This window comes from Mastigoproctus giganteus, chromosome 4 (genome assembly GCF_048544385.1).
Source record: "Mastigoproctus giganteus isolate SK-2022 chromosome 4, ASM4854438v1, whole genome shotgun sequence".
Taxonomy (NCBI): Eukaryota; Metazoa; Arthropoda; class Arachnida; order Uropygi; family Thelyphonidae; genus Mastigoproctus; species Mastigoproctus giganteus.
The window spans coordinates 204,390,289-204,416,276 of NC_143578.1; the positions used below are offsets into that span (position 1 = coordinate 204,390,289).

Here is a 25,988-nt window from a genome sequence, read left to right on the forward strand (position 1 = left end):
CACAAAAGAACTGGATGCAGGGAATAACTTTGATATTATATACTTGGATCTTAGAAAGGCTTTTGATACTGTTGCACATGGAAGACTGCTACACAAATTGTAGCAGTGTGACATTGGAGACAAATTGCTGCTATGGATAAAGGGGTGGTTGAGGGGGAGAAGACAGAGAGTGGTAATCAATGGACACTGCTCATCGTGGACTGATGTTATTAGTGGAGTCCCTCAGGGCTCAGTGTTGGGTCCATTATTGTTTTCTGTATTTATAAATGATATTGATGATGGTATATCGGGCTTAATGTCCAAGTTTGCAGACGATACAAAGGTTGGCAGGGTTGTCAAGGACACTACTGACACTATGCTGCTGCAACAGGATCTGGAAAGGTTGAGCAGATGGGCTGAGAGGTGGCAAATGAAGTTTAACATTGACAAATGTAAAGTACTACACATGGGAAACAGCAACCCCAGAGCAACGTATCAACTCTGTGGTACTACACTGACAGTGGTAGAGAATGAAAGGGACTTAGGGGTGGTTGTGCAGGCAGATATGAAGTTCTCTGAGCAGTGCAGATGGGCTGCAAGAGTAGCTCATGGAGTATTGTCAATGATATACAGGAATTTTTCCAGCAGGGATAAGGAGGTGATTATTCCCTTGTATAAGGCAATGGTCAGGCCACACCTAGAGTACTGTATACAGGTCTGGAGGCCTCATTTCAAAAAGTATGTAGAGCTGCTGGAACGAGTACAGAGAAGGGCAACAAGATTAGTGAATGGAACAAAGGGGTGCTCTTACGAAGAAAGGCTTAAGTTTTGCAAATTACAGATGTAGGATAGACGTGCGGAAATTTGCCTTTAGCCAGCGGGTGGTTGGTTGGTGGAACAGACTTCCACCCCTTGTGATGGAGGTTGATAGCCTAAATAAGTTTAAGGCTCAGCTGGACAGGTATTTTGAACGAACAGAGGGGTGAAGTGGAAGTGGGTTTTTTTTTTTTTTTTTTTTTGGCTGATGCTGCATTAGCTTGCTTTCTTGCATCAAATGCCTCTACTAATGCTAATGCTAATAACGGCAGGGGCTCACATCTGGTGAGTATGGGTTTGCAGACCCAGGGTCCTGAGCTGGATATCATCGTTCTTCTCTTTCTTGGTGATTACCTTCTATTTTTGACTCTCTTTCTCTCTGTCAGGGTTACTCGGGGAATTTTTTTTTTTTTTTTTGGCTCATGCATCTTAATTCTCAGGCTTTCTTGCACTATGTAGATAATAATAATAATAATAATAATAATTATAATATCCTGTAGGATAGTCAGAGATTTCCTCGACCAACGGTAACGCCGGACATTACAACCACCCTGTGTATTTGGTAGCAGTATCCGCACGGAGTGAAATCCCCCAATCAGGAAGAAATAATATGAGAACAACGACAACAACAATAATAATAAAGGAACCCATATACCAGTGGTTAAGACACTGGACTACCAGCCTGATGAACCCGGGTTCGAATCCCGCTCTGGCAGAAGCGAACGCAGCTAATTCGCTGGGAGGCCGATATAATAAAAAAAAAGCATCATGAAAGTTGCCACGTTGGACTTACCAAAGTCGGAGTGATGGCTGGGGCAAATAGTAGCGCCATCTGCTGTCACTCGGCAGAACAAAAAAAAAATAATGCCGCCGGAGCAAAAGAATTCCACCTCCATAGATGGATGATGTCGCGGAGATATATTAATCACACTGCATCGAGTGTGGCGCAGTATAAAGTCACTCGCGTTCAGGCCTTCGGCAGAGCGGTCAGTTCGAAAAGTTGGTGACAGTCTCCCAAGCAAGACAGTGCAGTAAATGGCGCTGTACCTCATGTGGCTATCATAAGAGAAGGGTAAGACCATCCAGCTCCTAAAACTGGAAGTGCTTCCCGTGCAACTGCGCTAGTGACCACCCAGGAAGGAAGAACATGCCAATGCATGAAATGGAGCATCGAAATGAATATGTATATCATGTGAGCATACTATGAAATAACCAGACTAGAGAACAATATGACAATCAGGTTGCGACAAGTGGTTGGAACGATTTTTTTTTTTTCATGAAAACCCCAAACACGAGAGGTATTAGAACCTATAGTAGTACCGTTCTTGGGTTGGAGGTTGAGAAGACGAGAGCAGATATCTGTTGACATTAGACTTGAATTTCTATAGACTGTAATTTTCAGGAAATATGTGTGATGGAAGGATATTCCAGGAAACGGCAGTTGAATGAATAACCGAGAGAGATGAAAAGTTGGTTTTGTGAGTTTTATGTTGGACAGTAAATGGATGTTGGCTCGTGGCGGCACGTGTTCGGACTGTTTTAAAAGTGAGAGCGGGAATTATAGAAGCCAATTCAGAAGAGCAATGCCAATGGAAGTATTTTTAGAAAACGCATGAAACAGAAACAGTACGTCTGTGAGATAGCGAGTGTAGAGATTCTGTTGAAGATGAGTCATTGATTAACCTACTTGCCTTCTTCTGAATGGAATCTTGAAGCCTGAGAGAAGTTTTTGGGGAAACACCCCAGATATTGGAACAATATTCCATGGTAGGGCGGATTTCCGATTCGTACAGAGTGAACAGCTGTTTGGAAGAAAAGTAACGCCGAGAGCGAAAGAGAAAACCAAGTTTTTTTAGATGCTGAGGAAACAATACTTGTAATGTGCTTGTGCCAAGAGAGAGATTAGAAGTCAGGGTGATCCCAAAAGAGATATATTTTACCTAGAAATCGGATTGTGAAGAATCCATAGGAGCTGAAGAATCCTTTTTGCGAAATATAACTGAGGACTGAGTTTTAGAAAGATTGGAATCAAATAAGATGTCTTTGCCGCACTTGAGATTGGCATTTTAGGAATTGGTAGCGATATTCGAGAAGTAGCATCTGATTGAGCTGGGCAAGGTTTCTCAACCTGGAAAGTGGAATGCAAGGTGCTATCATCGGCAAAACTATGGATAGGATTTACAATCAGTGGAAGAAGGTCATTAATATAGAAGAGGAAAAGATTGGGGGAAAGAACTGAACCTTGGAAAAGATTGGGGGAAAGAACTGAACCTTGGAAAAGATTGGGGGACACCAGCATTAGCTGAGAAGTTAGAAAGCCATCTACAATCATCCTCAGTGAGCGATCAGAGAGAAAACTGGATAACGAAAAATAAACATTTGGCAAATCATAAGATGGAAGCTTGTTGAGAAGACTTTTATGCCAACCAGGATCGAAAGCCTTTGAGATTACAAGAGCAACCGCTTGTGTTTCACCGAACTTTTCCATTGACTTTTGCATAAATGGGTAACATAAGCCAGAATGTTACTGATGGATCGACATTGATGTAATCCATAATGGCGATCGTTCATCAGATGGAAGTTTCTACCTAGTTTAAGAGTTGGCGGTTAATTGATTTCTCCATTACTTTAGAGTAGAAGTAATTGAAAATGGCTGATAATTGAATGGGAGGGATTTGTCGCCCTTTTTAGGAACTGGCTGGAAATGAGAAAATTTCCAAGCAGAAGGTAAATCAACTTTACAATAAGAAAGTGATAAAAGGCTGCAAAGAACAGGAGTAAGTTCTGAAGCACAGATTTTGAGAACAAGTGGTGAAATACCATCAGGACCTGGAGCTTTCTTAGCATCGAGATTCGTCAAAATTCTTCTGACATCCTTTTGACGGAAGACCACAGGAGGCCTTGAATGGAGTGTGTTGGGAATGGTGGGAGGTGTTTTCCCAAGATTATTAATACAGTTTCATTAATACAGGCGTTCGAGTACCGTCGACGATGTAAGAAATTTTTAAAGGTTCTTTTTCACAATGTGGTTGAGTTAATCAGTCTCATGCGATGCTAGTATAGTTTTCCTCCGTAATGACCTGTTTTTTTTTGCCCATAAAAACAAAACAATTGAGTTCAGGATACTCTCAATTTACCTATAATATATACGGATCAATATGGCCTTAGTTGCTAATGCACCCCTGCTACAACTGCCTAAAAGTTTGAATCATAGCGTATGGGAACTAAAATTTCAAATTATTATATTAAGGTCACCCGTAATTCCTTACATAAACCTGTATTTGTCTTTAAATTGCGTGTTTTCTCTTGTCAGTTTGCCTGTTGTACTGGATGATAAACCCCAATTTCTTGAGGAAAAACCTTTCTATGCCTGAAACTGACTAATTTAGCCAAGGAGTGAAAAGAGGCCCATTGAAGTTCCTTGCGTCATCGACGGGATTCGAACCGGCGCCTTTTCCACCCGATGTGGGGAGGAAGGTAATCATACCACTGCTACCGCGCAGCAACAAAGGGAACATTGTTCGTTAACTGTGTGTGTGTGTGTGTGTGTGTGTGTGTGTGTGTGTGTGTGTGTGTGTGTGTGTGTGTGTGTGTGTGTGTGTGTGTGTGTGATTGAAATTAGATTTGAGAATCTAAGGTTTAATGCAAAAAAAAAAAAAAAAAAAGAAACCGAAGTATTTTAAGATCTTTTTATTAAACATTGAAAATTTTGAAAAAAAAAAAAAAAAAATTCAAATAATGAATATTGACAATTATATGATTGTTTAACAAAATGGCCTCCACTATATGTTTTTCAATGTAATTCATTCTGGTGATTAATTTAGTATTAGTATTAGTAACGGCCGCATGGTGCAAGAAAGCCTATGGCTTATGCTGCAAAAAGTACTTGGCAGTGTTCTGCAAGGTTTCCAATAAATATTTTAAAGATGGGCAGCTTTCACCGACTTTACGCTCTAGAAGTGGTCTAATCTACGGTCTGCGCTTTAGACACCGTTCGCGAATAATTGTTCTACCGCCCGCGCGGAAAGTGAAGTTAAACAGAACTTTAAATTTTGTTAATCATCAAGAAAAATTTTTTTTCTCATTAACTGTTATCTTTCGTTGAATAAATGTTATTGTGTATTGTTTTTAATAAAATTTTCGTTTTTTTTTTAATTTGAGAGGTGTCATTATATTTATTTATTAAGTAGGTTATATTATATTGTATTTATAACGTAGGTTATATTTTTATAAGTTTAATTAAATTTAAAAAAATAATTCACTGATATAGATTGTTGCACATACGTGTTGAGAATTTGCATTTTTTTTATTTATAGCCTGAAAATAAAAAACGTTAATGTGAAAATTGGAACTTCTTTTTACAGGGTATGGAAAATGCAACACTAATTTTTCTCCAATCACGCAGTGCGGCCCTAGAAAAAAATCTAACGTCGAATACGGCCCCTGTACGGAAGTAGGTTGGACACTTTTGAATAATTTTACCCCCTAAAAGTTCTATTGGGTTTAAGTCAGCCGATTGGGATGGTCGCACCATAATTTGGAATATCCCACTTGTGTCTTAGTTGCTAGATATTCCCTGAACAGTTTATAGTTTTTATTTGGGTCATTTCTTATTGTAATATAAAAATTTTCTAAGTCGAAGTCCAGGGGATATTGCATTATTAGCATTGGCAAATTATGGATTAAATAAACTTATACAACATCAGCAAAAAAAAAAAAAAAAAAAAAAGAGAAGGAAAACACATCTCCAATTTCACGTATTTATTCCCTCCATTACTTTTGTCCAGTTGTTTCTTGAATTTATTTGAGCTATCAGCTTCCATAACGACATTAGCATTAGTTTGTTCTTGGAAACGTGGAAGTTTGTTCTAACATCAACCACCCACTGGGTAAAGAAAGACATTAGCATTAGCATTAGCATTAGTAGAGGCATTTGATGCAAGAAAGCAAGCTTATGCAGCATCAGCCAAAAAAAAAAAAAAAACACTTCCACTTCACCCCTCTGTTCGTTCAAAATACCTGTCCAGCTGAGCCTTAAACTTATTTAGGCTATCAACTTCCACAACAAGGGATGGAAGTCTGTTCCACCAACCAACCACTCGCTGGCTAAAGGCAAATTTCCGCACGTCTATCCTACATCTGTCTTTCCTCAATTTGAATTTATGCCCACTCAGGTGATTATTCTGAGCAAGAGGAAGAATCTCATCGGCATTGAGCATGCTCAAACCATGCAAGGCTTTATACACCTCTATCAGATCCCCTCGCAGGTGCCTAGTCTTCAAACATTGTAAAACTTAAGCCTTTCTTCGTAAGAGCAACCCTTTGTTCCATTCAGTAATCTTGTTGCCCTTCTCTGTACTCGTTCCAGCAGCTCTACATCCTTCTGGAAATGAGGCCTACAGACCTGTATACAGTACTCTAGGTGGTGGCCTGACCATTGCCTTATAAAAGGGAATAATCACCTCCTTATCCCTGCTAGAAAAATTCCTATATATCATTGACAATACACCATGAGCTGCTCTTGCAGCCCGTCTGCACTGCTCAGAGAACTTCATATCTGCCTGCACAACCACCCGCCAGGTCCCTTTCATTCTCTACCACTGTCAGTGTAGTACCATAGAGTTGATACGTTTCTCTGGGGTTACTGTTTCCCATGTGTAGTACTTTACATTTGTCAATGTTAAACTTCATATGCCACCTCTCAGCCCATCTGCTCAACCTTTCCAGATCCTGGTGCAGAAGCATAGTGTCAGTAGTGTCCTTGACAACCCTGCCTACCTTTGTATCGTCTGCAAACTTCGACATTAAACTTGATATACCATCATCATTATCATTTATGAATACAGAAAACAATAATGGACCCAACACTGAGCCCTGAGGGACTCCACTAATAACATTAGTCCAAGATGAGCAGTGTCCATTGATTACCACTCTCTGTCTTCTCCCCCTCAGACACCCCTTTATCCACAGCAGCAATTTGCCTCCAATGTCACACTGCTCCAATTTGTGCAGCAATCTTCCATGTGCAACAGTATCAAAAGCCTTTCTAAGATCCAAGTATATAATATCAAAGTTATTCCCTACATCCAGTTCCTTTGTGACTGCATCATAGTATCCAATCAAATTGGTCAGGCAAGACTTCCCCTTAACAAAACCATGCTGTGTCCGAGCTATAACTGAAGTCTTGTCTAAATGATCCTGCAGTGCTTCTTTAACTAGTTTCTCCATTAATTTTCCTGGAACAGAAGTTAAACTCCCAGGTCTATAATTGCTTGTGTCAGCCTTTGATCCTCCTTTGCGAATTGGGGTCACATTTGCACATCTCCAGTCTGCGGGTACCACCCCGGAGTCCAAGGAAGCTCTCATAATTATGAATAAGGGTTTGCTTACTTCCTCTGCTGCCTTTATCCCATCCACCCCAGGTGCCTTTCTTGTGTTTATCTTCAACAGTTTCTCCTCCACTTTACTCTCAGTTATTACAAGATTTTCTAGCTTACTGCTAGAGTTGAATACACCTCTGGCTTTCCCATCGCTAAATAACTCCTCATGTGTGAATGTCGATGCAAAATATTCATTTAGTTTGTTAGCTACCTGAGCAGGATCATCAACAGTTGACCCATCGATATCAAGTGGACCAATCTGATTCATCCCCTTCCTTCTAGAGTTTACATAAGTAAAGAACTCTTTGCTGTTTTTCTTTGCATCCCTTGCCAAAGATTTCTCGTACTCTGCCTTCGCCTGCCTAACATCCTCTGTAAATTGGTTACAGATCAACTTGTATCTATCATGGGCTTCTGTGTCATGTGTTAATTTGTATGTATCCCATGCATGTTTCTTCTCTGCCATATGCCTCCTCAGTTCATCTGACATCCATTTAGGCCTAAACTTTGAACAGTATTTCTTAGTTGGTATGTGAAGCCTAGTAGCTTCCAAGATAAGTTCTTTGAATGCTTCCCATTTTGCATTTGCTGTTGGTAACATCATCAGTTGGTCCCACTGTATAGAATTTAAATACTGTGACATGTTTTTATAGATTTCCTTTCTTGATGTTCCTTCATTCTGACGATGTTGCCCACTCCCGAAAAACAGAAGCAACCCTATATCACGACAGAACAATTATCATGTCTGACCAATTATCATGTAGGATCTAAACAATGCATCATGTTTCCTTCCGTTCGTGTCGCATAAACTCTACGCCCGGATCCAAAATTTTAAAATTTGGCTCGGTTGATGACTCTTAGCCCTAGCCAACCGTTTCTTTGCATTTTCCTGTTTTAAAGACGTTTTTGGACCGCTACATGATTATGATGTCCATTTGTTTTTGACGAAATTTTACTGTTGATGTAAACACGGTATGTTCCTGTTGAACTCAGCTCGTATTTCAGGTGGAGAGATCGTCGATTATAGCGTCGGCTACGGGCAGCAGTTGAGAAAAACGCGAATTTAAAAAAAAAAATTTTTTAACGCCGATTTCTGATTGGTTAACGCACAGAGTACCATTAGCATTAGCATTAGTAGAGGCATTTAATGCAAGAAAGCAAGCTTATGCAGCATCAGCCAAAAAAAAAAAAAAAAAAAACCCACTTCCAATTCACCCCTCTGTTCGTTCAAAATAACTGTCCAGCTGAGCCTTTAACTTATTTAGGCTATCAACTTCCACGACAAGGGATGGAAGTCTGTTCCACCAACAAACCACCCGCTGGCTAAAGGCAAATTTCCGCACGTCTATCCTACATCTGTCTTTCTTCAATTTGAATTTATGCCCTCTCAGGTGATTATTCTGAGCGAGAGGAAGAATCCCATCAGCATTGAGCATGCTCAAACCATTCAAGGCTTTATACACCTCTATCAGATCACCTCGCTGGTGCCTAATCTCCAGACACTGTAATTTGCAAAACTTAAGCCTTTCTTCGTAAGAGCACCCCTTTGTTCCATTCACTAATCTTGTTGCCCTTCTCTGTACTCGTTCTAGCAGCTCTACATCCTTCTGGAAATGAGGCCTACAGTCCTGTATACAGTACTCTAGGTGTGGCCTGACCATTTCCTTATACAAGGGAATAATCACCTCCTTATCCCTTCTAGAAAAATTCCTATATATCATTGACAATACACCATGAGCTACTCTTGCAGCCCGTCTGCGAGAGAACTTCATATCTGCCTGCACAACCACGCCCAGGTCCCTTTCATTCTCTACCACTGTCAGTGTAGTACCACAGAGTTGATACGTTGCTCTGGGGTTGCTGTTTCCCATGTGTTCTACTTTACATTTGTCAATGTTAAACTTCATTTGCCACCTCTCAGCCCATCTGCTCAACCTTTCCAGAACTTGGTGCAGAAGCATAGTGTCAGTAGTGTCCTTGACAACCCTGCCTGCCTTTGTATGGTCTGCAAACTTCGACATTAAGCTTGATATACCATCATCAATATCATTTATGAATACAGAAAACAATAATGGACCCAACACTGAGCCCTGAGGCTCTCCACTAATAACATTAGTTCACGATGAGCAGAGTCCATTGATTACCACTCTCTGTCTTCTCCCCCTGAGCCACCCCTTTATCCCCAGCAGCAATTTGCCTCCAATCTCACACTGCACCAATTTGTGAAGCAGTCTTCTATGTGCAACAGTATCAAAAGCCTTTCTAAGATCCAAGTATATAATATCAAAATTATTCCCTGCATCCAGTTCCTTTGTGACTGCATCACAGTATCCAATCAAATTGGTCAGGCAAGACTTCCCCTTAACAAAACCATGCTGTGTCTGAGCTATAACTGAAGTCTTGTCTAAATGTTCCTGCAGTGCTTCTTTAACTAGTGCCTCCATTAATTTTCCTGGAACAGAAGTTAAACCAACAGGTCTATAATTACTTGTGTCAGCCTTTGATCCTCCTTTGTGCATTGGGGTCACATGTGCACTTCTCCAGTCTGTGGGTACCTCCCCTGAGTCCAAGGAAGCTCTCATAATTATGGCTAAGGGTTTGCTTACTTTTTTTTCTGCCTCCTTTAATATAACTGGATAGATCTCATCCAGCCTGGGTGCCTTTCTTGTGTTTATCTTCAACAGTTTCTCCTCCACTTTACTCTCAGTTATTACAAGATTCTCTAGCTTACTGCTTGAGTTGAATACACCTCTGGCTCTCCTCTCGCTAAATAACTCCTCATGTGTGAATGTGGATGCAAAATATTCATTTAGTTTGTTAGCTACCTGAGCAGGATCACCAAAAGTTGGCCCATCGATATCAAGTGGACCAATCTGATTCATCCCCTTCCTTCTAGAGTTTACATAAGTAAAGAACTCTTTGCTGTCTTTCTTTGCATCCCTTGCCAAAGATTTCTCGTAATCTGCCTGCCTAACCTCCTTTGTAACTTTGTTACAGATCAACTTGTATCTATCATAGGCTTCTGTGTCATGTGTTAATTTGTATGTATCCCATGCATGTTTCCTCTCTGCCATATGCCTCATTAGTTCATCTGACATCCATTTAGGCCTATACCTTGAACAATATTTCTTAGTTGGTATGTGAAGCCTAGTAGCTTCCAAGATAAGTTCTTTGAATGCTTCCCATTTTGCATTTGCTGTTGGTAACATCATCAGTTGGTCCCACTGTATAGAATTTAAATACTGTCTCAGTCCATCGTAGTCGCCTTTACGAAAGCAATAACCTTTCCTTTACCCCTAATGGTAGTTACCTCCTTGAGTAAATCCCACTTCAGCACACTGTGATCACTGCCACCTAGTGGTTCATTTATCTGCAAATTCTTAATGCATGACGAATCACTGCTGATAATCAAATCAAGAGTATTCCTCCCTCTAGTTGCCTCCCGAACATGCTGATTTAGAAAACAATCATCCAATAAATCCACAAAAGCCTTGCTAGTGTGTGAGTGACCATCCCCCAAATTCCAGTCAATATCTGGGAAATTAAAATCTCCCATTATAAGATTCTCTGATTTACTGGCCCACTCTATTTCCCTGTACAGTTTCTTATTGTGCTCATCAGAGTCATTAGGCCTATAGCACACTCCTACTCTCAATTTTGATCTCCCAATGCTTATGTCACACCAAACTGACTTGACACTGCACTGTCCAGCGATGTCCACTGGCTTCACTTCCTTGGATTTTATGTATTTCTTAACTAATTGCATAACCCCTCCTCCCTTCCTATCCAGTCTATCCTTTCTGTAGACGTTGTACTCCCCAAATTCCAGTTCTGCATTCCTTATATCTGTGTGACACCACGTCTCTGATATCCCAACAATATCTGCCTTTGGTGTTTTGAGGAATACCTCAAGTAGTAATATAGTAGTAATATATTATATAGTAGCAATAGAGTATTAATATATTTTACTTCTCTGCGGGTTAACGTTTATCAGTATTCAACATTTTAGTGTTGCAAATTTTATTTTACCTACTAGCGACTAATACCATACCCTCGCTACTGGGTGTTCGATTTTATAAATACAGCCCTTATTCATTTTTGCAAAACACTCTAGAATCATCTAAAATTCTCTGTAATAATTAAAAACTTTCAAGAATTTTCTAAATCATCTTGAACGTTCACGAGTCTTCTACAATCTCCTACCACATTCAGATGTTTCTACCCTTTTCTGGAACATTTTCGAATGTTCTAGAAATTTCTTAAATAATAATTTAAATTTTATATTTTTATACTTCATACAATATTTTAAAAAATTGATAAAAATGTTGGTTCTATTTTTATAAAAGTTTTAATATTTAACCTAAATGTAATGTGATTCTGTACTTTTAGGCGGGAATGTATGATTAGTTGTATGACAAATTTTGTCATACAACCTCGTACCGTATGTAATTCCACCTGTTGGAACTTAAGGGAAGCTTAACATGTTTTACTACTCTGTGCTTTAGTCATGCTTTTCGTTTGTTCTTCTAGTTCACTTAGTGGTTGTGTTTATAGTGGCGTGTATTTTGATATGATTAATTTGTCGTTTTGTTTATAATCGTGATTTTCCAATACGATCGAGAATGGATGATGGTGAAGGTATGTCTTACCCAAGTGACAGGGAAATTTTGGAAAAAGATATATCCAGCATCCAGAAACTTCTTGATGAAGATGTAGATTCGGAGGATGATAATGATGTGGCTCTGAAAATTATTGAACCTTCTGATGAGGAAGTGTATGACAGTAACCGTGTTACAGGTGATGAGACGGAAAACGAGCAGTGTAAGTTTATTGGCAGTATGATTAGAACAACATTTTTGTAAGTAATATTGTATTGAGACAGTGATACTACTACCACACTGCTCGCTCCTCAACCGCGGGAAGCCCGACGGCTGGTACATGAATTATCATTATTATTATTAGTCATATGGTGCAAGGAAGCCTGAGGCTTATGCTGCACCAGCCAAAAAAAAATTTTCTGTATTACTCTGAGAGGGAGGGAGGGGGGGGAGAGAGAGGGAATCACCAAGAATAGAAGAATGATGTATCCAGCTCAGGACCCTAGGTGTGCCAAGCCCATACTCACCAGAGCCCCTGGGTTTAATTTTGCGAGCATGTGGGTGGGGATTCCGTTGCAAATGTAGTGAGGTTGAGTATAGAATTTATTTTGCTATTGCATTCAGACCAATTTGTGTACACATTAATGTTAACTAGGTAAGAGTGGTGCATTGTACCTTCATGGGACCAAAGGCAAATGGAATTTGGGGACCCCATCTATACCTTCATGGGTCCCAGCTAAAGAAAAAAATGATAAACATTTTCAATTTCATAAAATCAGTAAAACCATTTTTGAAAAAACGGTAATTTTCAGATTAATCTTGAAGTAAAGTTCATTGACATTGGCAGGCAGAAAGTTCAGTTTCCGATAAAAATATTAGTAAAAAACGAATTTTTGAAACAGTGATTGTTGGTCCTAGGCAGATGTATTTTTGCTATAGGTTAATGCACCCCTCATAGGTAATTCAATGAGGCTTTATCAAGCAATGCATTCATATTATTTGTCAAGAGAATCTCATGCTAACACTCAATGTCCAAATTATAAAACCAAAGACTTTCAGAAAAATTCATAAGTTGGTCTAATTGAAAATGTCTGGGGAACGCAAACTAATAGAGAGGCTGTGCTGTTTAGAGGTAGGATGCAGTACATTTTCTGTGTACTGCAGATTGGTCCATAAGAATAAACAAGTTTTGAGGGCCTCTTTTATCTTTGTGTCTGAGATATACAGGGTGTTTCAAAAATGATGGTCAATAATTTAAAGGTGAAAAGTGCAAACTAAAATAAACAAAAAAGTACGAGTGAACATCAGGCCTCAAATTAACCATTTTCGAGATAATGCACATTTTCTGTTAAGATCTGCCACTGACTATGGGAGCACTAGTTTAGCAAAAAGCTGTGAATTCTTTGATAAGGGTGGTTTTATTAAACATAAGATAATACATTTTTAATTTTTGGTTTCAACACCACAGGATTTTACAGATGTTACATGTTACAGGATGTTACAAAAGGTGTTCAAAATGCTGTCCTTGCATCCGTACACAGCTTTGAAGTCTTCTCTGCATTGAGTTGGGAATCCTCTCAGGCATTCCTGGGTCATTTCTGATTTTCTGAAAGGCTCCTTCAACCCGACACTGCAATTCCTCAACTGTGTTAATGTCAGAAGTGTACACCAAGCTTTTTACATGACGCCAGATACAAAAATCCATAGGATTTAAGTCTGGTGATCTGGGAGGCCACATTACAGGCCCATCTCCACCTATCCACTGTTGACCATACCTTCTAGTTAGGTACCAAGCCACAACTCGAGCAAAATGTGTCGGTGCACCATCATGCATAAACCACATGTTCTCGCGTTTATGAAGTGGAACATTATCATCATCATGGAGGTCTGGAAGAACATTCTGAAGGTACAGCTCTCCAGTTAGCCTGTTTGGCAGAAGGTGTGGTCAATTAGATGGTCTTTTAGTAGTCCTGCCCAAACATTCAATGAGAAATGTTGCTGATGTCGTGACTTGTGAATTGCATTAGGATTTTTGTCGGACCAAATGTGAAAGTTATGAAAATTTAAAATACCATCACGAGTAAACCCGGCTTCGTCAGTGAACAAAATGTTGTTTAAAAATGGGGGGTTCAGAACACGTATCCACTGGCAGAAGTTCACTCTGGGAGGGTAGTCCATATTGTGGAGACCTTGTACACACTGGATATGGTAGGGGTACAGTAATTGGCGATGTAAAATTTGCCACACTGCTGTGACTCAGTACACGCTCTTGCAGAGCAACCTTCCTTGTCGAAATTCCTGGATTTTGTTCTGTTCTTTAACACTCTTTCCTCAACATCAGGTGTTATGGTTCTGGGCCTACCTGCTCGTACTCCCTGTGTGACGCGCCCATGTTCTCTAAGGCATTGATGTACTCTGATGATTGTGCGCCTGTTGGGCTGCCTTCTGCGGGGAAATGCTTCTTGGTACAAACATGAAGCTTCGAGTGCACTGCCATTAGCTTTACCATACATGAAGTGCATGTCCACATACTCTTCGTTGCTGTAACCTCTCTCCATGTTGACTGTCCTTTGACAAGTACTAGTATGCCTGCTATGTCTCAGAGCATTGAGAGAGGGGAAAGGGAGAGAATGAGCATAATCTAACCTAAACAAACAAGTCAGTCAGTGGTGGATCCCAACTAGAAATGTGCAATATTTTGAAAACGATTCACTTAAGGACCCATGTTTACCAGGCTTTTTTTGTATATTGTAGTCTGTACAGTTCACCTTTAAATTAGTGACCATCACTTTTGAAACCCTCTGTATAACAGACAAGAATTAATGATAAAAATGAAACTGAATTAATTAGTAATTTTGGAAGATAGTGAATTTTAAAAATGAGTATGGTTACAGTTAAAAGAATGTTGGTATAAAATAATCAAATATCATTTGATTGAATGAAATATTAATGAGTAAGTGTATGAGAGCAGTGTAATAAACTATAGTAACATTCTGAGATGCTTCATTTTAGGATGTTGCATAGTTTATTTGTAGTTCAGATTATTTGATAGTTAGGTGGTTTTTGTATGCATCGTACTATTGACTGTTCAGTGTGCAAACTTGCTTCACCCAGGGCAATTGGTGCTAGTAGAGTTCAACTATAATTTATGTAGTAACCAGTTGGCAGTTCGGAATTCCTTGGACAAGTTGTCCAGAGACAGAAAGGTTACAGTTGTTGCGGCAAACACGTCATCAGAACCGCTTCACCTGTCAAAGGGGATGCCATTAGCAAAAATAGAATGGGTTAATATGCAGGAGGTTAATTTTCCAGGTGAACGAAGGAATTTGAGAATTCATCTCCAGTGATAATGGAAGATTTTGAACTGAATCATCTGGCTGACCAGACAAGAACTAGTTAAGCTACTGATTAAGCACAGAGATGTTTGGTTCTCTCCGACCCTGAAGCGTGTTTGCACACTGAACAGTCAGTAGTATCTGTGATGAGAGATGTGTCTTGGTATTGTAGGACCTTGATTGTTCCTAATTGTCTTAGAAACAATTTCTGCCACTTAGTTTGGTTGTTATTGCTGTGATCAGTGGTTCCAAAAGTACTGAGATCTCCGGACCCTTTCAAAAATCAAAAAAAGTTTATGGACCCTTCAAAAATCAAAAAACTATGTGCACCCCTATATATAATATATGCATATGTTATATGCATATATATGGTCGACCACCATTTTGCAAACCCCCTGGAACTGGGCTACAGACCCTAGTTTGAGAAACGCTGGTTGTGATCATTGATCTCATCAGTTCATAGAGGATAGATGTGATAAGGGCTTGGCTGGAAGCTTAGAAGGTTGCTCTCACTAGGAGGTGCTGATTGTGTTGTTTAACCATCTGTGTCTTGATTGACCTTCTGTGTGTAGCATTTGTAGTGAATATGTAGAGGTCACAGTCTGTCTGTTGAATCCTTTCCTACAGTTGTACAGGCAGGAATTGATTGGAGAGCAAAAGTCTGTTGTTTTACATCAGAAGCTTAGGCACAGTGAAGGGATGTGATAGATGCAAAGGTTACATATGTTAGGATCACAAATGGTTCCTGAGGGCATATTTGCAGTGATAACCAAACATCATTATTCTGTTGGTTTTGGTGGTCTAATTAGCCCCATCCACAGTGCCTTTGCTGTGGTTAAGTTTGTGTGTTGCTAATGAGAGTAGCTGATATTCAATAGCATAATCCTCTTAAGAGTGATTGAAGTTGCTGATGTTCACATTTTTTCCCTGTATACTATAGTTGTGTAAATGTTTATGCATATATAGTTCCATGTAAGGTTGAAAAGTCATTCCTAAGTTGTTTGTAGGAATTGTTAATATTTTTATAATAAGGCAACCGAAGTGTCTATATATGGTGCAAGAATTTCTTGATATATGTCAACCTAGTTAACTTCACTTAGTGATAAAAGGATCAAAATGGTTAGTTGTAAACTCCTCCAGCTTATTGTTTTTTTTTTTTTTTTTACTTTCCTAATGTTGCTCACTTCAGTTAGTTATTCGAAGGCAACAAATAGCATAGTGTTCTCATTCAGTGGACAATGAAAACAGTGTATTCATTTTCAACTTCTATCATACTGGGGCACAGATATGACCACTGTTTTTAATCAGGAAAAGCTTGCTGTTGTTACTGGTAATTTTTCTTTTGGTAACACCACACAAGAAATGTTATTGGAACATAGTATGGGTTCAGAAGTCAGAAAATCTTTTTTGATATTGGATTTTAATTTAGATTGTTAATTTTAGATAATATGAAAAATAAAGATTTTTCCAAAGAAAAAAAGAAGTTAAAATGAGGGGAGGAGGGAGGGAGAGAAAGAAAGAAAGAGGAAGTTGGGTTAGTTTTTTAGAAAACTAACCCAACTTCCTCTTTCTTTCTATAGGAGTGGAGTGAGTTTGTAAAATGAGGATAATAACTCAAGTGACAGGTGTGTGTATTTAAGATTTTTCATGCTGTGAAGCATGCAAAATTTGAAACCACATATCTTGCTTCCAGCAGTATAGCAGCCATCTGGACAGAATATTGGGTTTCATGTTATTGCCTTGACCAAGTGTAAAAACAGTAATAAATCTTTCAAGGGCTTGAAAGATTTATCATTGTTTAGATTAATAATAAGTAAAGATTTATTTATTATTACTTAGGTAAACTGTAGCTGTTTATTGAACTAGTGAAAGAAGAAAAATAAATAACTTGAAACTTTAAACAAACACAGTGTTTGCGCTGTCTGGTACCAAGCAAAAAGCCAAATAGTTGCAAAGCTTTTGGCAAGTCACATGACAGGTTCTTGCATGCAATTTTTTTATGAACACTGTAAAAAAATATCATTTCAGAAACAATTGCAGTAAAAGTTTGACTGTATTCAGGAAGTTAAAAAAAATTCAGATTTTTACTCATTGATGAATGGTTAACACAGGAATATTATTTTTGACAGGCACCCATCATGTTACTCACCATTACTGGCAAGTTAAGGAAGTGTTGCTGTTAAGACGAAACCAGGTGTTTCTTTGGCCTTAAGACGATTGCTGAATAAGCATGATTCCTTTGAATTGATGTACTTTATTAATACTAATGCAAACTGACAACAGTTTACCTGTTTAATCTTAAAAATACCATTCAAGTTTTATGCTTCTAAGTCTATCTGTAGTGAATGCCTAGACCATTGCTGAGAAGCTGCTAGTTACAAGGGATTGATCCATTTCTGATATTTTTATTAATAAATATATGTTTGAAGTTTCAAGAACAGCAGTTTCTGATTTGTTTTAAGTACCTTTGAAAAAATTAAATGTCTAAGGTGGTTAATATTTGACATTAGCCATTTTAGACCAGATTCTTTATTTTGGACTCTGCTTTGATCTACAAAAAAAATTATCTACAAAAAAAAAAGCCCAATACAATTTTACACTTCTTTTAGTATTCGTATTGGCAAAATTCATTTGTCTGCATAAATTATCATCATCGCTTCTCATTTGGTCTATATACCTTCAATCTCTTTTGTTTTCCTATCACTTATGTCACATCATAATGGGTTATAAATTTTGGTAGTTCTTATCTTATAGCTGCCAACTCTCAGAATTTACGATGGAGAATCCGCCTTTTTTACCCGATTTGACCCATCTCCTTCTCCCATGTGGCCTCTGTAGCCAAGTGGTCAGGAGAAGGAGAGCAGTAGCACATGCTCTTTAGAGTAGACTGGGGTTCAAGCCCCCAACTGCTTAATGTGGTTGATCTGCTAACATGCATTAATCTGCATTGGACCAGCATGGCAGATTATGGTCCATTTCCTGCAATGTGAATCATGCAGGAAATAAGGAGGCTTTCATCCTGCAGTGGATTGATAATGGCTGCAGTTTGTCTTTTTTTTTTTTTTTTTTTTGTCTTCAACCATTAGTGATAAAGTTTTTTTTTGTTTTTGCAAACATTGTTCACCCTTTTGTCTTTTAACGAAAAAATAATAAAACTATGTTAAAACTGGATTTTAAGTTTTGCAAATTTCTGCTTTTTCTTTCTTTTTTTTTTTTTTTTTGATAATAAATTAGTTGTCTGGTGGGCTGTCTGGTGGGCCTAGCAAAACAGAAATGCACAGTAACAGCATTATTCTCTGTTTATGTACTTGTATAGTGTGAAGCTAATTAATAATGTCTTTTAGTAAGATGCCAAAGAAATGAAAATGTAAAATTTCAGAAGACCTATGCACAAGATTTTTGCAGGTATTGTAAAAATTAAAAAAAAAGAAACTCATTTGCATTGTGTATCATATGTAGTTGTCATTTTTCACTTTCAAGCAGTGGGAAATACAGTGTAATCAGACATTTGTAAACAAGTGAGCAGAGCATGCAACACCTAGAAAGAAATGCAAAAATAGCTGTTGTATTAATGGTGAAATGATGGCATACATGTCAAATATTCATTTGCATCTTTTTTTCATAGAACATACATTCCTTCTGAGATATGCTAATCATTTAGAAATATGTTTTCTGATAGTGAAATTGAAAAGAAAACATGGGTCCTGAAAAACAAAAACAACATGCATTGTTAGTGTAATAGTAATAGTATTTGTCATATAGTGCAAGGAAGCTGCAGGCTTATGCCGCATTGAGAAAAAAAACCAAAAAAAAAAAAAACAAGTAGATCAAGAAAATACAAATTATATGCTTTCCTCCTCATATAGGTAGCCATTTGACCTTTGAATTTATTCCAACTGTCAGCCTCAACTACCTTGAGGGCAACTTGTTCCAACAATCAACAACTTGCTGGCTAAAAGATGAACTAATGAGACATACAGCAGAGAAGGAAAATGCATGGGATACATATAAATTAATGGGTGACATGGAAGCCTATGATAGATATAAGCTGGTCTGAAACCAAGTCACAAAGGAGATTAGGCAGGCAAAGGCAGATTATGAGAAATCCTTGGCAAAGGATACAAAGAAAACAGAAAAGAGTTCTTTACCTATGTAAACTCTAGAAGGAAAGGGATGCATCAGATTGGTCCACTGGATATTGATGGTTCAACAGTTGAGGATCCTGCTCAGGTGGCTAACAAATTAAATGAGTATTTTGCATCATTCACACATGAGGAATTATTCAGGAAGGGGAATGCCAGAGGTGAAGTAAACTCTGGAAGTGAGCTAGATGATTTTGTAATAACTGAGAGGAAAGTGGAGGAGAAATTGTTGAGGATAAACATAAAAAAGGCACCTGGGGTGGATGGGTTTTATCCAGTTATATTAAAAGAGGCAGCAAAGGAAGTAAGCAAACCCTTAGCCATAATTATGAGAGCTTCTTTGAACTCAGGGGAGATACCCATAGACTGTAGATGTGCAAATGTGACCCCAATTAACAGAGGAAGATCAAAGGCTGACACAAGTAATTATAGAGCTATGAGTTTAACTTCTGTTCCAGGAAAATTAATGGAGGCTCTGGTTAAAGAAGCATTGCAGGATCATCTAGACAAGACTTTAGTTATAGCTCAGACACAGCATGTTTTTGTTAAGGGGAAGTCTTGCCTGACCAATTTGATTGGATACTATGATGCAGTCACAAAAGAACTGGAAGCAGAGAATAACTTTGATATTATATATTTGGATCTTAGAAAGGCTTTTGATACTGTTGCACATGGAAGACTGCTGTACAAATTAGAGCAGTGTGGCATTGGAGGCAAATTGCTGCTATGGATAAAGGGATGGTTGAGGAGGAGGAGGAGGAGAAGACAGAGAGTGGTAATCAATGGACACTGCTCATCGTGGACTAATGTTATTAGTGGAGTCCCTCAGGGTTCAGTGTTGGGTCCATTATTGTTTTTTGTATTTATAAATGATATTATGTCCAAGTTTGCAGATGATACAAAGGTTGGCAGGGTTGTTAAGGACACTACTGACGCTATGCTGCTGCAACAGGATCTGGAAAGGTTGAGCAGATGGGCTGAGAGGTGGCAAATGAAGTTTAACATTGACAAATGAAAAGTACTACATATGGGAAACAGCAACCCCAGAGTAACGTATCAACTCTGTGGTACTACACTGACAGTGGTAGAGAATGAAAAGGACCTGGCGGTAATTGTGCATGCAGATATGAAGTTCTCTGAGCAGTGCAGATGGGCTGCAAGAGTAGCTCATGATGTCTTGTCAATGGTATACAGGAATTTTTCTAGGAGGGATAAGGAGGTGATTATTCCCTTGTATAAGGCAATGGTCAGGCCACACCTTGATACAGATCTGTATACAGGTCTGGAGGCCTCATTTCAAGAAGGATGTAGAGCTGCTGGAACGAGTACAGAGAAGGGCAACAAGATTAGTGAATGGAACAAAGGGTTGCTCTTACGAAGAAAGGCTTAAGTTTTGCAAATTACAGTGTCTGGAGACTAGGCACCGGCGAGGTGATCTGATAGAAGTCTATAAAGCCTTGAATGGTTTGAGCAATCTCAGTGCCGATGGGATTCTTCCTCTTGCTCAGAATAATCGCCCGAGAGGGCATAAATTCAAATTTAGGAAGGACAGATATAAGATACATGTGAGGAAATTTGCCTTTAGCCAGCGGGTAGTTGGTTGGTGGAACAGACTTCCATCCCTTGTTGTGGAAGTTGATAGCCTAAATAAATTTAAGGCTCAGCCGGACAGGTATTTTGAACGAACGGAGGGGTGAAATGGAAGTGGTTTTTTTTTTTTTTGGCTGATGCTGCATAAGCTTGCTTTCTTGCATCATATGCCTCTAATAATGCTAAAAGAAAACTTCCCACAGCCTAATCTACACCTCAACTCTGTAATTTGAATTTATATCCCCTGAGTTCTGGAATGCTCTGAAACAGTGAAATTCTGCCTTGATTCATTTTATTAACCTCTCTTAGAACCTAATAAACCTCAGTCAGGTCAGTCTGAGGTGCTTGATTGCCAAACTCTTTAGCCCACATAATCGGAGTCTTTCCTTATATGGTCGTCCTTCTGCTGATCTCACTATTCTAGTTGCCTATCTTCTGAGCCTTTCAAGAAGCTCGATGCCTTTTTTCAGATGAGGTCTCCATACTTGAACACAGTAATCCAAATGTGGTCTTACATTTGTCTTATACAGTGATATTATGACCTCCTTTCTCTACAGGATAGTGTTTGAGAAATCTTTGATAGGACACGATGAGCTTTCTTTTGGCAGCCTGTCCACACTGCTCAGAAAACTTCATAGTTGTCCATATCGTAACTCTCAGATCTCTTTCTTCCTCCACTGTTTTTAATTTAACACCAGGTCTATTTAAACAAGAGGTTAGAAGTGGTCAGAAAAATCATTTGAGCACTTTCAATGCTCCTGCTCTTAATCTATATATGGTTCTAGCATATCATTAACTGCCTTCAATAAAACTATAGTGTAGGTTGCAAAGTGAACATCGGAAGACATGCATTAACCAGCTGGTATTGACTAATAATATTTACTTTTGATCGTTGAAATAACTTACTTCCATATGTATTTTCTAAAAATGCAACCTGCAGAAGTGAAAGTAAAGCGTGAACAAGTTTCTTCTTCTTTCTCATTTTTTAACTTGTCCATTTTACTTTTTTTTTATAGGATCCTAAAAAAAAGTAGAATGCACATTAAAAATTAAGATGGATATTATGCTCATCAAATATACCAGGAACCACACTAGGATCACTAAATTATACCAGGAACCATACTAGGATCATTAAATTAACCATTTATAGCACAGCATGTTAAAAGTTTGCATTTTTGTCTTGCTTTTTCATACGCTGAATTCTTGGATAGAATTCGCCAAATGGTCATGCTCATCGAATTGACATACCCTCCAGTAAACTGCTAAGCATCAAATCATCTCAGGAACCAAATTGTCATGCAAAGAATTGACCTCCATACAAATTCACATTTACCAATTTTTTTTTTATATTGGAAACATTTTTAATTAATTTTTTTAAAATAAAACTCTCCTGATGCACTTTACATGTGCACTTTTTTGCAACGTGTTTTTAATTCCTGCATTTTGGCATTATTTTCAATATAAGTGAGTGAAATTCTAAAAATAAAATTTGAAATGCTCAGTGACTGGATATTACAGGGATGCTTATTGCAGATATAAACATCTGGCTAGTGAGTGTTTGCTCCAGATCAAAGATTGTGCTAGCTTGTCTTTTATTGGATTCTACAGATACTACTAATTTTGAATTCTTGTTTTAGAGCTTGATAATTATCTGCAAGAATATTTCCTTTTATTATTTTTTTGGAAAAAAAAATAATAAAAGGAAATATTTTATTACCAAACTATAGCAAAATAATTACAGCTCAAAAATCAAACTGGTAATAAAGGAATACTGAAATTCATATCATTTTAATAGATATTTTTGGTAGTTTTTTAAATTACTTTGGTGTGTACGGAAAACACCAAAGTGACTACTGCTGGTTAAAATCAGCAACAGCAGCATCTCTCATGCTCATTTATTGAAATGTATGCTCTGTCAATGTATCAGGTCATCATGCACTCCGGCTTTGCATTATGGAAGAGTCTGGCTGCTGTTGTTGAAGCATATGTGTTTTTTTGATTGTGCTTTGCTCACAGTCATTAAAGATAATAAAGGAGACAATATTTAAAACTCTCAAATAATAAAGGGTAAAAAACACATCTAAAACAGTTCTGGTAAAAGCAATCCTTCAGACTTACCATTTATACTAAGAACATAATTAAAATTATGTTTTTAGTATAAATGGATTGGTATTAATCAAATAATAAAATAAAAATTGATTTTCCATAGTTGTGTTCACAATATATTGAAAATAAAGGTGGCATCAAAAAGTGAACTGTTTCAAATTATTTCTTAATGATTTTTAAGTTTATAAATAGGATAACTTTTTACTCCATTAACCAAGAGTGTGTGAGGAACAGAAAAATATTGACATGCTTAATTACTGGTTAAGCACCTGGAATGCAAACAGGAAAATGCCATCTGTCACTACATGAAAAGGGCCCAGTAATAATTCCATTGTCAACCCTGGGAGCAGTGACTTCTATGCTAACATAATCCTGATTGCAGGTTGTTCAAAATTAGTCCACTTTTATTTATTTTATTATTATTTTTTTTTATCAAATTAGTATTTCACTGAAGAATTAAAGCACTGCCAGAAGGCTAGTGCTTTATTTTAAGGCATGCATTTTTTTACTGTTTTTTAAAAAATTTGATCAAGTACAGGCCTTCTCGAAAGTCTTGAAGCTATGCCAATAATAAATGTAATCCTGGATAAGATGTGGGTCCACCACTTTCAACCCAAATCCAAACATGTATCAGTGCTATGGGAGCTCTGGGTGCCCTCTCAACATGAAAGTTTAAGGCTGTGCCATCAAGAGAAAAAAAGTAATGGTGAATGTTTTCTGGGACTGCCATATTGTCCTTTTTTGTCATTTACAAAAACCTTATGGTACAATGCCTTCTGTATTAAATTGCACACTTCTGAAAGAATCTGGTACCAAATTTACAGCAGATGGCTTGGACTGTTCAGATGTGGAATAATGCTCTACAGTTTTGCAAGGCTATATGTAAGTGCAACCAGTCTATAATGATTTTATGTGGGGACTTCTTTTTCATCCTCTGTGCAACCTTGATCTCTCCCCTGGCTATTTCCATTTGTTTTGCCTACTTAAATGTCAGCTTGGTGACAAAAATTTTTTAAATGAGGGAGTTAAAAATGATGTATGTCATGGTTCATCACCACAACCAGTATCTTTTAAGCACAGAGTTCAGCATTGATAAAGTGGTCAGACAAGTATTTTTGGTGATTATGTTGTAAAATAAATGCTATGTTTAGTTCAGTTTCCTGCTTGCTTCGTTTTTTCTCCCCTTACCTTGTGACTGGCTTACTTATTCCCCCTCATAAAATGTATTTTGATTTTTGTGTTCCAAGAGTTAAATGTTTTCTCAAATAGCATTAGTAGAGGCATTTGATGCAAGAAAGCAAGCTTATGCAGCATCAGCCAAAAAAAAAAAAAAAAAACCACTTCCACTTCACCCCTCTTTTCTTTCAAAATACCTGTCCAGCTGAGCCTTAAACTTATTTAGGCTATCAACTTCCACGACAAGGGATGGAAGTCTGTTCCACCAACCAACCACCTGCTGGCTAAAGGCAAATTTCCACACGTCTATCCTACATCTGTCTTTCCTCAATTTGAATTTATGCCCTCTCAGATGATTATTCTGAGCGAGAGGAAGAATCCCATCAGCATTGAGCATGCTCAAACCATTCAAGGCTTTATACACCTCTATCAGACCACCTCGCTGGTGCCTAGTCTCCAGACACTGTAATTTGCAAAACTTAAGCCTTTCTTCGTAAGAGCACCCCTTTGTTCCATTCACTAATATTGTTGCCCTTCTCTGTACTCGTTCCAGCAGCTCTACATCCTTCTTGAAATGAGGCCTCCAGGCCTGTATACAGTACTCTAGGTGTGGCCTGACCATTGCCTTATACAAGGGAATAATCACCTCCTTATCCCTGCTAGAAAAATTCCTATATATCATTGACAATACACCATGAGCTACTCTTGCAGCCCATCTGCACTGCTCGGAGAATTTCATATCTGCCTGCACAACCACCCCCAGGTCCCTTTCATTCTCTACCACTGTCAGTGTAGTACCACAGATACTCTGGGGTTGCTGTTTCCCATATGTAGTACTTTTCATTTGTCAATGTTAAACTTCATTTGCCACCTCTCAGCCCATCTGCTCAACCTTTCCAGATCCTGTTGCAGCAGCATAGTGTCAGTAGTGTCCTTGACAACCCTGCCTACCTTTGTATCGTCTGCAAATTTCGACATTAAGCTTGATATACCATCATCAATATCATTTATGAATACAGAAAACAGTAATGGACCCAACACTGAGTCCTGAGGGACTCCACTAATAACATTAGTCCACGACGAGCAGTGTCCATTGATTACCACTCTCTGTCTTCTCCCCCTCAGCCACCCCTTTATCCACAGCAGCAATTTGCCTCCAATGTCACACTGCTCCAATTTGTGCAGCAGTCTTCCATGTGCAACAGTATCAAAAGCCTTTCTAAGATCCAAGTATATAATATCAACGTTATTCCCTGCATCCAGTTCCTTTGTGACTGCATCATAGTATCCAATCAAATTGGTCAGGCAAGACTTCCCCTTAACAAAACCATGCTGTGTCCGAGCTATAACTGAAGTCTTGTCTAAATGATCCTGCAGTGCTTCTTTAACTAGTGCCTCCATTAATTTTCCTGGAACAGAAGTTAAACTCACAGGTCTATAATTACTTGTGTCAGCCTTTGATCCTCCTTTGTGAATTGGGGTCACATTTGCACATCTCCAGTCTGTGGGTACTTCCCCTGAGTCCAAGGAAGCTCTCATAATTATGGCTAATGGTTTGCTTACTTCCTCTGCTGCCTCCTTTAATATAACTGGATAGATCCCATCCACCCCGGGTGCCTTTCTTGTGTTTATCTTCAACAATTTCTCCTCCACTTTCCTCTCAGTTATTACAAGATTCTCTAGCTTACTGCTAGAGTTGAATACACCTCTGGCTTTCCCCTTGCTAAATAACTCCTCATGTGTGAATGTGGATGCAAAATATTCATTTAGTTTGTTAGCTACCTGAGCAGGATCATCAACAGTTGACCCATCGATATCAAGTGGACCAATCTGATTCATCCCCTTCCTTCTAGAGTTTACATAAGT

At 38.4% G+C, this 25,988-nt stretch overlaps 1 protein-coding gene across 1 annotated transcript in view; it reads left to right on the top strand.

Moving 5' to 3' along the window:
* Window positions 1-11,710: 11,710 nt before the first annotated feature.
* The window catches only part of Pbp95 (proximal sequence element A Pbp95), a 542,864-nt gene continuing 528,586 nt past the window's right edge, over window positions 11,711-25,988 (top strand). Inside the window, exon 1 of the mRNA XM_090372002.1 lies at window positions 11,711-11,996. Coding sequence (XP_090228128.1) covers window positions 11,798-11,996 — 199 coding nt within the window. The 5' untranslated portion in view covers window positions 11,711-11,797. The remainder of the gene's footprint in view (window positions 11,997-25,988) is intronic.